Source organism: Dromiciops gliroides, chromosome 3 (genome assembly GCF_019393635.1).
Source record: "Dromiciops gliroides isolate mDroGli1 chromosome 3, mDroGli1.pri, whole genome shotgun sequence".
Taxonomy (NCBI): domain Eukaryota; kingdom Metazoa; phylum Chordata; class Mammalia; order Microbiotheria; family Microbiotheriidae; genus Dromiciops; species Dromiciops gliroides.
Window position 1 is genome coordinate 251,275,725 of NC_057863.1, and position 14,493 is coordinate 251,290,217.

Below are 14,493 nucleotides of genomic sequence, written 5' to 3' on the forward strand. Positions count from 1 at the left end.
GTCCCCACCCCCTCTGGAACATCCGCTCTACCTGCTGTCTAGAGCTGTTGTGGTGACTTTGGCTTGTTCTTTATTTCTCCCGCCACCTGGCGCAGTTATCATTCCTAAATCTTCGGAACTTGAGTCCAGAGAGTAGGTTTCGTCCGTTATTCTCGTTGCTGGGCATCGGAGCGTGGACCGCCGTTTCCGGCCGGAGCCTGGGCGGTGCGGAGCGCCGCGAAACCTCCCGTCGTCCCTACGGGATCGCGGAGAGCCGACTGTCTAGACCGAGGTGAGCGCCCGCCCCGGGGAGCGCCCCGGGGAGCGCCCGGCAGTCGTGCTTCCAAAGCAGCTGTCCTTTTCCTCCCGCCCCGCTCCTGCGCCGCCGAAGGACTCCCGTCCATCTCAGACCCCGAAATGCGGGGAGCCCGGGGTCAATCCAGAAACGCCCGGGGTGGGGGGCTGGCGGAGCCAAAAGCCAAAATGTCGGTTTCTGATATTTCTATTCCAACCTTCCTGGGGGTAGAACACTTCGTCTAGCCCTTTTCCATCTTCGTTTCCTGAATGCTTGGAGAAGGGAAACGGAAAATGCCCACCCTTTTCCTTAAAGCTACTGTTGCTTTTTTAAAGGGGGGTGGGGAGGAGAAATGTTCTGATTTCTTGCTGTATAATGTTAGAGAAAAAACGGATATTTGTGCTTTCCGTGTTATAATATTTAGTAAAAAAGCTTTTTTTCCATCATGACCATTACAGCAGTAGCTTAGGCACTGTGGAAATGAATTCGTTTATGAACTGATTATCTTAAAGTGAGAAATTAAGGTGAGAGAAAGAAGATAAGGTTGGTCTCTTTGTCTTCTATGTATAAAAGAATGCTGCAGAGAAATAAATGCGTTGATTTCTACCCACCCCCTTATAAGCAACAGAAAGTATTTGAACCATTATGGTTCCTCTTTCTCTCTTTTTCTTTTTCTTTTTTTTTCCTTTGTTTCTACAGCTGGGATGATGTCTAAATTTTCCCCGGAGTGTATTTCAGTGTTGGTGAAATAGCTCAGATCTCTCTATTTAAAAAGTCAGGTCACATCTCGAAGAAATTGATAATTCATGTTTTAGAAAGGTGGGTAATCATTTTATGGCATTTTACACATATTGATATGAACATCTCTTCTGTAGGATATTTCTTCAAAATGATTATTATAATACAAATGCTTCATATATCCCCAACTTCATAATTCTAATTTTTTGTTTCTCTATAGTTTTACGTATACATATGAAAGATTTATTAACATATATGCAATAATTTGGTCTTTCTTTCCTTTATTTTTTTGGTGGTAACCTGGGTCATCATGGGAGTATTCTTGATCTTCTGGACTGGGATTACCAGTTCAGATGGATTTGACTCTTTTGGGAGAACCCTCAGCCCAAAAGTTCAGGGGTCTTCCCCCATTACTGTTACATTTTATTTTTATGTTTGTCATTTCCCCTTAACTTCGAACCCATTGAACCCTTCCATGTAATAATGAAAAACATTTCAACAAAATCAACCAACATAGCCAACAGAATATTCCGTAAAGTGTATATCACACTCCACAAACTGAATCATCACCTCTCTACTGAGGGGGGGAAATATATTTTGTTATCAGTTCTCTAGAGAGATTGTTCATTAAGATTCAGCAGTCTGAATATTTTAGTATTGTCATTTACATCACTGTAGCCATTGGATATATTCTCTTACTACTGCTTTATATGCTTTGTATCACTTCATACATTTTTCCCCATGTTTCTCTATGTCCCTCATAATTCTTGTTTCCTATGGTATAATAATATTACTTTTACTTTCATATACCACATTGTGTTCAGCCAGTCCCCATCTGATGGCACTCATTTTGTTTTCAGTTGTTTTCTACCAAAAATAGAACTTCTATGGATGTTTTGTAGGACCTTTCTTTTGGTCATTGCCCTCTGGTTATATGCTCAGTAGTGGTACATATAGTTTCAGTATATTAATCAAGTCAAGCATTTATTAAGCATCTACAAAATACCAAGTACCTGGCTCTGTGTGTGTGTGTGTGTAAGGATTATACACACACACATATAAAATCCATATACATACATATGTGTGTGTGTGCGCGGGAGCGCTCAAACGTAATATACATAGGATAATTGGAGATAATCCCAGAGGGAAGGAAGATTCATCTTCCTGAATTCAAATCCGGCCTCAGATACTTAGTAGCTGTGTGACCCTGGGCACTTCACTTAACCCTGTTTGCCTTAGTTCCTTATCTATAAAATGAGCTAGAGAAGGAAATGACAAACCACTTCAGTACCTTTACCAAGAAAACCCCAAATGGGATCAGGAAGAGTCAGACCCAACTGAAAACCACTGAACAACAAGTTTAGTGTGGATTTTATTCCTTGGCTAATATTGAAATTCCAGCTAAGGTTTGTTTGTTTTAAATAAAGACTAACTTTTAAATAAAGAAACTGGCAGTATTCAAAGGCTGCAGGAAAGAATTGTATATAGGTTTCCTGTCATTTGGTGTCTGTCAGTTAATAAACATTTTCTAAGCAACTACTATGTGCCAGGTACTGTGCTAAGCACTGGGGATGCAAAGAAAGAAAAAGACAGTCCCTTCCTTCCAGGAGCTCACAATCTGGGGGCAAGAGAATAAATACAAAAGAAATCTGAAAAGGTACATGGTTACTATGTTGAAATAAAGAGGGAAACACTGACTTGAACACCCTCCTTAAATGGATATTCTGGGGGGCAGCTAAATGGCACAGTGGATAGAGCACCGGCCTTGGAGTCAGGAGTACCTGAGTTCAAATCTGGCCTCAGACACTTAACACTCACTAGCTGTGTGACCCTGGGCAAGTCACTTAACCCCAATTGCCTTACTAAAAAAATTTTTTTTTAAAATGGATATTCTGGGAGGAGAGGGAGAGAAGGGCCCCAGAGGCCAGGTTTTTGAGGAGGTATGAGTTGCAGGGTTGATGTGATGTTGCAAGGTTCTTAGGAGCATGTTGAAATTCAGAAGAATATAGCAGGGTGGGAAATGAGGAGATGGCTAGTCTGGGCATCCTCTTTTGATGGAGATTCTGAGAGAAGTCCTCTGCTTTCTACCTCCTCCAGTGTGGGGGAGAAGAGGGTGGTTTCTGACAGTTGATGTTGGAGACTAGAAGGGTAGAAATAGAACTGGGAAACTCAAAAGTATATAGAAGTGTTGTGACTAAAACTAAGAACTGTCTGAGAATTCATATTCCATTGGAAGTTATCAAAGATGTGCTGTATCTTTTGATCAAGAGAAGGGGGGAGGGGGAAGAAGTTTTTCAAGTGAACTTTTTTCTATTTCCTAATAAAAATAGAATTCTTCCCCAATCATTTAAGATCCCTAAAAGTAAAAGGCAGCTTAATGTAGTTATTTGAAAAAAAAGGAAAATTAAAAACAGGGAACATAGAAAAAAACTTGGTTCAAGAAATAAGAAATAAGAATAGAAACAAAAAGACTTAGAGTTAAAATAAGGGGATGGAGCAAATTCTGTAAATTTCTTCTGAATTTAAAAAATCAATGATAGCAGTCATCTGACAAGGCACCAGCAATAATGGACTTAATTGAAAGAAAAATGGGGGAAACTACATTTTGCTGAAAGTTGCCATAGACAATGAAATAATTTCAATACTCTATGTGAAGTATCTAAATATTTAAAGGAAAGGCTAAGTGAAATACAAGAAGAAATAGTAAACGTATAATAGTGGGAGGACTTAAAATGTACTTCTCTCAGAACCAGACAAATTAACCCCAAAAATAAACAAAAAAGACATTAAGGACTTGAATAGAATTTTAGAAAAGTTAAATATAATAAATCTCTAGTGTTTATTGATTGTGAATAGAAAGGGTTATGTATATTCTCATGTATGTATAGCAACTTTATAAAAATTAACCACAGATTAGTGCAAAAACCTCACAGACAAATGCCAAAAAGAAATAATGTTAAACACATCTGTTAAGGGCTAAAATTCTAGCTAGTCTGTCTAAAATATCTAATGAGTGGTCACCAATAAATTATAAGCTTTAGCAAGAGTTAGACTTTTAAGCATTTATTAAGGAGAATAAGAATTTGGTAGAGAGAGAAAGGCCTACATTCATCTATCTGTTAAAGGGAGAGCACATTTCTAGCTCTGCTCTCTGCCAGAGTCCCCAGGAAAGAGCCCCAGTCAGAGCGCCAGGCTCCCCCTTCTTCCTCCCACAAGCAAACGTCACTTCCTGATGCCAAGAAAAGACTCATGGTCTTGCCCTCAAAGACCTTCACTTCATGGCGGAGCTTTTCTACAGTAAGTTTCCAGCAGGTGGCGTCATTCCAGTCATTACACACCCTTTACTGACCACAGTTCAATTACAATTATATTCATAAAGGTCAATTAAAGAAAAGATTTAAAATTAATTGGAGATTAAATAACTTAATCATAAAAAATTGGCAAGTGAAAGAAGAAATAAGAGAAATTATAATTTCATTAAAGATAATAATAAGACAAATTAGCAAAAAAAATTCGGATATAGTTGAAACTGTCCTTAGGAGGAAATATAGCTCTAAACATTTTGATCAACAAAAGAGGAAAAGAACAGATCAGTAAATTAGCCATTCAACTATTATAGTTTTGGTTTTTTTTTTTTTATGTATAAGGTATTTTATTTTTTCCATTACATGTAAAGATAGCTCTCAACTTTTGTTTATACAAGCTTTACAATTTCAGATTTTTCTCCCTCCCTCCTCCCTCCCCTAGACAGCAGGTAATCTGATATAGGTTATATCTATATATCTCTATACATATACATATAGATATAGATATATACACACACATATATATATACACATAATAACATTAATCCTATTTCTGCATTAATCCTGTTACAAGAGAAAAAATCAGAGCAGTGATGCAAAACCTCAAAATAGAAAAAAAAAACAACAGCACCCAAAACAAAAGAAATAATATGGTTCAATCAGCATCTATACTCCACAGTTCTTTCTTTCTTTTTTTTTTCTTGGATTTGGAGATCCTCTTCTATCATGAGTTCCCTGGAACTCTTCTGTACCATTGCATTGGTGAGAAGAATATAGTCCATCACAGTAGGTCAACACTCAATGTTGATGATACTGTGTACAATGTTCTTCTGGTTCTGCTCATCTCACTCATCATCAGCTCACGTAAGACCCTCCAGGTTTCTCTGAACTCTTCCTGCTCATCATTTCTTACAGCACGATAGTATTCCATTGTATTCATATACCACAACTTGTCCAGCCATTCTCCAATTGATGGGCACCCCCTCAACTTCCAATTCCTTGCTACCACGTAAAGAGCAGCTATAAATATTTTTGTACATGTGGGTCCCTTTCCCCCTTCCATGATTTCTTTGGGCAAAAGACCTAAAAGTGGAATTGCTGGGTCAAAGGGTATGCACAGCTTTATTGCCCTTTGGGCATAATTCCAAATTACTCTCCAGAATGGTTGGATCAGCTCACAGCTCCACTAACAATGCATTAGTGTTCCAATTTTCCCACAGCCTCTCCAACATTTATTATCTTCCTTTTTTATCATTTTAGCCAATCTGATAGGTGTCAGGTGGTACCTCAGAGTTGTTTTAATTTGCATCTCTCTAATCATTAGAGATTTAGAGCATTTTTTCATATGGGAATAGATAGCTTTGGTTTCTTCATCAGAAAACTGCCTGTTCATATCCTTTGACCATTTCTCAATTGGGGAATGACTTGGATTCTTATAAATTTGATTTAATTCCCTATATATTTTAGAGATGAGGCCTTTTATTATAGTTTTTTAAACCTATAAAAACAATTAATTAAAAAGCCTATCAAAATAGGAATCTGGAAAATTAGAATAGAAAAAAACACAACCATTCAGTTAATAAATAAAAATGAAACCATGTTTCTAAATAAATAATATGGATGAATAAATAAAATAAAGAGAGCAAACCCAACAAATTGCCAATATCAAAAAATGAAAAAGAATTCACAAGTGAAGAAATAAAGAATATTCTTAAGAACTTTCGCCCAGCTATATATGTTAATAAAACTAATAATTTAAATGAAATGGGTGAATTTTTACAAAAATATAAAATACCCAAATTAGCAAAAGGAGAAATAAGAAATTTAAACAACCCCCAAAACAAAAAAGGAAACCAAACAAGGCATAAGTGAACTTCCAAGCAAAACCTCTAGGAACCAGATAAATTTACAAGGAAATTGTATCAAACATTCAAAGAACAATTAGTTACACTATTACACAAACTGCAAATTTAGGAAAAGAAAAGATCCCATCAAATTTCTATGATACAAATAAGATCTTGGCATCTAAACCAAGGAGAGTCAAAACAAAGAAAACTATAGACCTTAATGAACTTTGATGCAGTAGAAAATTTGCAAGGGAGTTACAACAAAATATTACGAGGGTAATAAACCATGACCTGGTTGAATTTGTACCAGAAATGAGTGGATTCAGTATTATGTGGGTTCAATATTAGGAAAACTATTAACACAATTAATAATAAGAATAATAAAAAATATTATTATGTAAATTGTAGCAGAAAAAACTTTAAACAAATACAATTCCCACTGGAGTTTATTGAATAGGGAGATGACATGGTCAGATCTGTGCTTTAGGAAAATCACTGCTGAATGGAAGATGGATTGTAGTGGGGAGAGATTTGTTGCATGCAAACCAATCAAGCAAACTATTGGAATAGTCCAGGCTTGATGAGATGAGGGCCTGCACCGGGGCAGTGTCAGAGGAGAGGAGGGGGCAAAAGATAGGTGCTACATAGGTGAAATTGACAGGCCTTGGCATCAAATTGGCTATGGGGTGGAGGATAACATCTAGGTTGCAAGCTTAGGGAACTGAAAGAATGATGTTGTCTTTGACAGTAATAGAGAAAGATGAAGCCAAGATGACAAAGTGCAGTGAAGCATTTCTGCTGAGCTCTCCTAACCCCTAGATAACTTTTAAAAGGTGTGTCAAGTCAAATTCTGAGTGGGATAACAAAAAATAAGTCAAAATGAGACCTTTTTCCAGCCCAAGAGAGTTTAAGAAGACAGAGGGGTCTGTGGACACAAGTGAGAACTGGCCAGAAGCACAGCATGGCAGACTCATCACTGGCTGTAGGGCTTTGAGGAGGTGGTGGCTGGGGCAGCAGGGGCAGCATTGAGCCCTCAGTGCCTAAGGACAGTAAGGGGACAAAACACCTGGTCAGAAAGATTACAAAGAACCCCTGTGCTAGCATTGGGCACAGGACCAGGCACCATTTGACGGTTGTGTCACCCATTACCCAGTTCTACATTGCAAATCCTGGGCAGAGAGGAGGAGTTTCAGTCTGTGGTCTAGAGAAGAGAAGCCCTACTTGGGTAAGGACTAAAGCACAGACCAGGATGACAATGACCAGAGCTTTCCCAGATCACACCTCCTTGGAAGCACCAAAAACCTACAGGCTCTCCAAATCTAGCCACTGAAACTCAGGATACCCACTCCAAAAGTGAATGTAGCCCAACTCTAACCTAAAGCCCCAAATCAAGATATAGGCTGGAAAAATGGACAGACAACAACAACAACAACAGAACATCACAAATAGCTTCTATGGTGAGGGGGAGGCTCAAGATACAAGCTTAGAAGTCAATGACTTTAAAACATCTAGAAGGAAAGCCTTTTAAAAATTTAGATTGTGGGGGCAGCTAGGTGGCACAGTGGATAGAGCACTGGCCCTGGAGTCAGGAGTACCTGAGTTTAAATCTGGCCTCAGACACTTAACACTTACTAGCTGTGTGACCCTGGGCAAGTCACTTAACCCCAATTGCCTCACTAAAAAAAAAAAAAAGATTGTATTCAAGCCCAACAGGAATTCCTAGAAGAGCTAAAGAAAGATTTAAAAAGAGCAAAAAATGGACTTAAAAATCAAATAATAGAGGGAGAGAGAGAAAATTGGGAAAACAAATGAGAGCAGTACATGAAAATTATAAAAAGAGAATTAACAGCTTAAGAGGTACAGAACTTCATTGAAGAAAATAATTCCTTAAACATCAGAATTGGTCAAATGGAAGTTAATGACTGAGACATCAAGAAACTAAGTCAAAGGACTGAAAAAGAATAGAAGAAAATATGAAATATCACATCAGAAAAACAATGGACCTGGAAAGTAGATCAAGGAGGGATAATTTAAGAATTATTGGACTCCCTGAAAGCCATGATCAAAGAAGGAGCTTAGACATCATATTTCAAGCAATTGCCCAGATAGCATTTAACCAGAGGGTAAAGGAGAAATTGAAAGAATATACCAGTCACCTTCTGAAAGAGATCCCAAAATGAAAACTCCCAGAAATAGTATAACCAAATTCAAAAGCTCCGAGGTCAAGGAGAAAATACTCCTAGCAGCATAAAGAAACTATCCAATATCATGGACCCACAGTTAGGATCACACAAGACTTAGCAGCTAGCTCAAAAAAGTTGAGAGCTTGGAATATGACATTCTGGAAGGCAAAGGAGCTAGGATTACAACCAAGAATAACCTACCAGCAAAGCTGAGTATAATCCTACAGGGGGAAGTGGATATTTAATGAAATAAAGGATTTTCAAGTAGTCCTATTAAAAAGACCAGAGCTGAATAGAAAATTTGACATTCAAACATAGAACTTGAGAAGCATAAAAATGTAAATAAGAGAAAATAAGGTTAAACTGTTTACATTCCTCTATAGGAAGATACAGATGTAGCTCCTAAAAACTTTATCATTATTAAGGTAGTTAGAAGGTGTTTATTTAGAGGGCATAGATGTGAGTCTATTTGTGTTGAGATGATCTGGAAAAAAAAAGGAAAGCTGAGAAAGAGAGATGGGGGAGAAGGGGGAATAGAGAAGGGAGAAGAAAAATGAGGGAAATTTTCTCACATAAAATAGACATACAAGGGGTCAGCTAGGTGGCACCTTGTATAAAGCACCGGACCTGGATTCAGGGAAACCTGAGTTCAAATCGGGCCTCAGATACTTGACACTTACTAGCTTTGTGACCCTGGGCAAGTCACTTAACCCTCATTGCCCCACCAAAAAAAAACCCCAAAATAGACATACGAGGAAGAGTTTTTTAAATGGAGGGGGAAAGGGGAGCGAGCAGGCAACACTTGAACTGATTGAATCATCTGAATTTATTCAAAGAGGGAAATATATATGTATGTATGTATGTATGTATATACACAGTTGAGTATAGAAATTCATCTTAAAAGAAAAGTGGGGGGGTAAAGAAGGAAAGTAGATTAAAAGAGGCAATATTCAAAAAATTATAATAGCAAAGGTTAGAATGAGAGAGGGCTTATGGGGAAAAGATAACAAGTTAACTTTTTAACATGTTGAGTTTTAAAATGTTTACTGGATATACAGTTTGAGATGTCTAATACGTTATAGGAAGATACTAGAGTATGCTGAATTGGGTATTGTGTAATTTAAGACTCTAAATGTGGATTCTAATCTGTTCCCCCAGTTTTGGGGGAAACTGACTAAAATCACTGATAAAACGAGTTTAGGTTTTTAAGGGTTTATTGGAAAATAGAAAGAAAAAGATTGAGAACAGAATTCCAACAGCCTGGCATTCCTATCTTTCCTCAAATTTCCTGTGAAGTCCTCTGCCGCCACCACCATCAAGTCAGGAACCCAAAAAGCCCCAGAGCTGTCTGCGCAGGCTCCCTTTCCTCCTTCCTGTCTCCTCCCAGACCATAGGAGGCTCCTCAAGTTGATTGGCTGGTAGCCTTGATAGACAGCACCCATGAGCAAACGTCATTTCCTGACGCCAAGGAAAAGCCACAATGCCTCTGAGGCATTTTCCTCATGGTGGAGCTTTCCCACAGCAAGTCTCCAGTAGGTGGCATCATTCCAATCATTACAGTATGATGCTAGGAGCTATATGATCAGGCTTGCACTTTAAGAAAATCCTTTTGGCCATGTGGAAGATGGATTGGAGTAGAGAGAAACTTGTGGCAGAAAAATTAAATACAAAGCTATTGTAATTGTATAGACAAGAAGTGATAATTTCCTGAACTAGGATGGTTGCTGTAAACTCACAGAGAGGAGACACACGTAAAGAAATGCTATGGAAAAAGAATCAAGATTTGGCAATTGATTTGATGAGTAAAAGTGAGGAATCTGAGATGATAAAATAGTTGTGAATCTGGGTGGATAGCTTGACAATAATAGAGAAGTTTGGACAAAGCATAAGTTTTGGGGGAAAGTAACTCATTCTTTGTGATTAATTCTGTCCCACCTAAAACAAATAGTAATGATTCTGGGCTCTTATTCACTGATTGTTGTTTATCCAGCTTTTTGAGGGGTGCCTGACAGTAGGTGATCTAGAACTTTGGCAGAAGTTTTGCTATGAAGGTACCATTGTCATTGCCTTAGTAGTGGTTAGAATATAATTGCCCCTGAAGAGAGATTAGGGAAGAGAAACCACCTAGTTATTTCTTATAAGTAAAAATATCTCAGAGAACAGAATCAACTCAATTTTAATAGTTTGTGTCAATTATTAGAATATTTTTGTGATAAGGAGAAAATAATTGAAAGCTAAATCACTCAGTCATTCAGACTTCAAAAGTTTAACGAAGTACGTCACCTAATGTCTCTAGGACTGTTAACATATCTGTAAAATGGCTAAGCCAGACTATTTCCAAAATCTTTTCCATCTCTAAGTCTTTTGAGCCTTTTAAAATAAATCTTACACAAATCTTTCAAAATTTTGTTTGATCTCAGATTCATATTTATTAACCTACAAATAATTATTAAGCTCCTATATGTGCTAGACTATGCTCAGCATCCTGTTACACTGTGGTTAAAGTACCTTAAAAATATTCTTCAAATATTGCAAGCATCGATCATGTCACTCCCAGCCCTATACTCCAATTCAGTACCCTCCATTAGCTTTCTATAACCAATTAGACATCTCAAACTGGATATCCAGTAGACATTTTAAAACTCAGCAGGCAGTTTTCAGAAGAATTCCAAGATATCTATAGTCATAAGAAAAAAATGCCCTGAATCACTTTTGGGGGGGGGGGCAGGGCAATGGGGGTTAAGTGACTTGTGCAGGGTCACACAGCTGGTAAGTGTCAAGTGTCTGAGGCCGAATTTGAACTCAGGTACTCCTGAATCCAGGGCTGGTGCTTTATCCACTGCGCCACCTAGCCGAGCCCCCCCCCCAATCACTTTTGATTAGAGAAATGCAAATTAAAGCAACTCTGAAATACCACTTCATACCTATCAGAAATGATAAATACTGGAGGGGATAAGGGAAAAATAGATACATTAATGAATTGTTGGAGTAGTGAATTACTCCAGCCATTCTGGGGAACAATTTGAAGTTATACTGAAGGGGGTATAAAACTGCATACCCTTTGACCCAGTAATACCACTAGGAGGACTATATCCCAAAGAGATAAAAGGAAAAGTACCTATGTGTACAGAAATATTTATAGCAGCTCTTTTGTGGTAACAAAGAATTAGAAATTGAGAAGATGCTTATCAAATGAGAAATAGCTGAATGAGTTGTGGCATATGATTGTGACGGAGTACTGTTGCGCCATAAAGAAATGATGAGGAGGTAGTTTCAGAAAAACATGGCAAGACCTATATGAATTAATGCAAAGTGAAGTGAAAACAGCAAGGTTGTAATGATGATCAGTTTCCCTGATCAATACAGTGATCCAAGACAGTTCCAAAAAATTCATGATGAAAAAAATGCTACCTACCTCCAGAGAAACAACTGATGAACTCTGGGTGCAAATCGAAGTGTCATTTTCTCACTTTAATTTTTTGCTTTTTAAAAAATATGGCTAATGGAAATATGTTTTGCCTGATTTCACATGTATAATTGATATATTACTTATATCCCAGTGGGTGGGCGACAGGTGGGAGAGAGGGAGATCATTTGGAACTCAAAATTTTAAAAGAAAATCATGTTTAAAATAAATAATAAAATATTAAACAAATTTTAAAAATAAAGAATTTATGAACCTTCCAACAAGGAAAATGCAACCTCCTAAATACTGATAAGTGGGGAGGAATAATTTCTTTTTATAATTTTGTATGACCACAATGAAATTACATTCCTTCCAATTTTATACTATGTCTTGAGCACACATGGTAAGTAATTAGTACTAGCTTTTGATATTTTTCTTTCAAATAGGAGTTTTTCAGTGTTCAAATTGACAGAAAATTTGTGAGCATTCTTTTTCAACTACACAGAAATTTTCTTGGCAATTTTTCTTTCAGACTTTGAAGATATTGTCTCAAAATGGGATTCTCTCTTAGTAAATCTGCTACTCAAGTATCTGCTATACACAATGATTCGAAAGTGGAGGATCATTTAATTCGAAGGGCTGAGAAAAGCAGGTTAAGACCAGTGACTCAGTTATTTCAAAATACCAGAAAAATAAGGTTAGAAGACAAAATTCAAGGAGAAAACTTTACAGGCAATGAAGAGACTGGCACAGAATCTCATTCAGGAAAATCACTAAGTCCTGTGACCTATGTTAAAGAAAGAGATGGACTAGAAATGATAGATGTGGAATGAGGCTATTTCTACATTATTAACAAACAAACCCCTTTGACTACTTGGTGAGTCAAACTGCCTAATTTTATTTGGTAAACTTGAAAAAATGAAGAGTTTTACTACTTCTTATTTGCTACTTTGACAGAATATACTGACTTTTTTTTTTTAATAGCAAAGAGATGACTAAAAGCTGCTTTGAGAAAAAAGCCTTCTGCTAGTCAAAACAGACAAATCTGTATTCTGCCTTTGTAAAATACTGGGGTTTTGCAGTAATGGTGTTTAAATATATAAGATCTACGAGTTTAGCATCTAATACACTCTATCTTTCTCTCTTTTTCATGACTCCTGATTATGAAAATGATGTTGTATAGAATTTTTAGTAATATTTAAGATTAATTGCTGATGTGTTTTGTCTGTTGCCAAAAAAATAGTTTAGACAGTTTCTAAGTAACAAAATACCCAACTAGGTAAATATACTTGATACATTAAAAATTATAATCTCCTTTCAGTGTTTTGCACAATTTCAAGTACATCTTTTGCCCATGTACCATTTCCTATTTGAGCCCATGAGCATTGAAATTTTATGTTAGTTTCTTTACCCATTCTCCAGTACTTGAGGATGACAGTAAAGAAGGCTTACAAACTCCCCAAAATGGAGCTAGATAGTGTCTACAAATGACTTGTAACATTTTGAGTCCTGTAATTAAATCTCTTGAAGGTGATTTTCCCATGTTTAATTCATTAAACACTTATTAATTTTTTTTGTTTTCAAGTGATACACTGAAAGGTATTAATATGTTAAATTTTTACCTTGATGCTACTGTGATTTTTGTACCATCAATATGTGGTGTTTAAATAAAAGAAAGATTTTCAAGTGTAAAACAAAACAAAAAAACATTTTATTTTCTATACCAGTAAGTTGCTATTCTTCCCAGTGCAGTAGTTTAGCCGCAAGAGTATTGGCTCAAGTAATATTAGGTCAAACCAGAACAATTTGTTTCAGATAGGAAATGCTTTATTGATACTTATTTTACTTATGTTATATATATATATATATATATATACATATATATATATATAAAATGCACAAGTTACTAATTCAAAAACCTAGTTAAACAGTCTGCCCCTGGATAATAAAAACCAGTCATTATTGTTTGCATGTGGGGGTAAAAAATATTAGTGCTCATAAATCATAAAAAGTTAAGCTGTCACAAGTGATTTGGTTCTTGATATTCCTCAGTAAAGAATTATACTCCCACATTCCAATCATAGATAATAGTAAAGTTTTTATTTGACACAAGCAAATGTGGCCAGGAAGAAAGTCTTAAGAATTAGCCTTCTGATTAGGAGAAGGTTTAAGACATTTTACTCTCTGAGCCAGAGGAAATGACAAGCTTTCACAGGGGTAAATGGGGGAAAGTGGAAAACAAAGAATTACAGCTTTTCTGGGGTAGGGATACTTGAAACAGTTGAGGTCATGTTCCTGAAATAGGAAGCACACTTGATTACCATTTGGCTTCCTGCTATTAACTTTTATGGCCCCTATTTCCGTACTAGTATTGATTTGTCTGCCCCCTTATCGAGTTTCTTTTTATTTTCCATGGAAAAAGCATCCTCAGTCTGTCCTAGGCCCACCACACCCTTATCAAGTGGTTTTGTTTTTTCACAGGAAAAGCATCTTCAGTCTGTTCTAGGCCCATGATAAAACCATAAAGGAAAGGGGTAAATGAAGCATAATCAGTGGTATTATACTGATTATTAAACTTAGTGTTAAAATAATCATACTAAAAATAACATAAGCTAGCAGGTGTGTGTGTGTTCTCAAGGATAATTCTAAACAAAACTTCAGTGGTAAACCTTAACTAAGAAAATGGTTTAACTTTACTAAGAAATAAATTTTTAAGCATCCTAGGTTCATTGAAATGTAA

General features: G+C 36.8%; 1 protein-coding gene across 1 annotated transcript; it reads left to right on the forward strand.

The window, feature by feature from the left end:
- The first annotated feature begins 2 nt into the window (after positions 1-2).
- On the forward strand, positions 3-13,460 carry C3H2orf15 (chromosome 3 C2orf15 homolog). The gene is made up of 3 exons (XM_043998610.1): positions 3-271; positions 974-1,093; positions 12,286-13,460. Exon 3 carries the CDS (start codon positions 12,308-12,310, stop codon positions 12,584-12,586), a length of 279 nt encoding a protein of 92 aa, XP_043854545.1. The 5' UTR covers positions 3-271; positions 974-1,093; positions 12,286-12,307; the 3' UTR covers positions 12,587-13,460.
- The last annotated feature ends 1,033 nt before the right edge of the window (positions 13,461-14,493 follow it).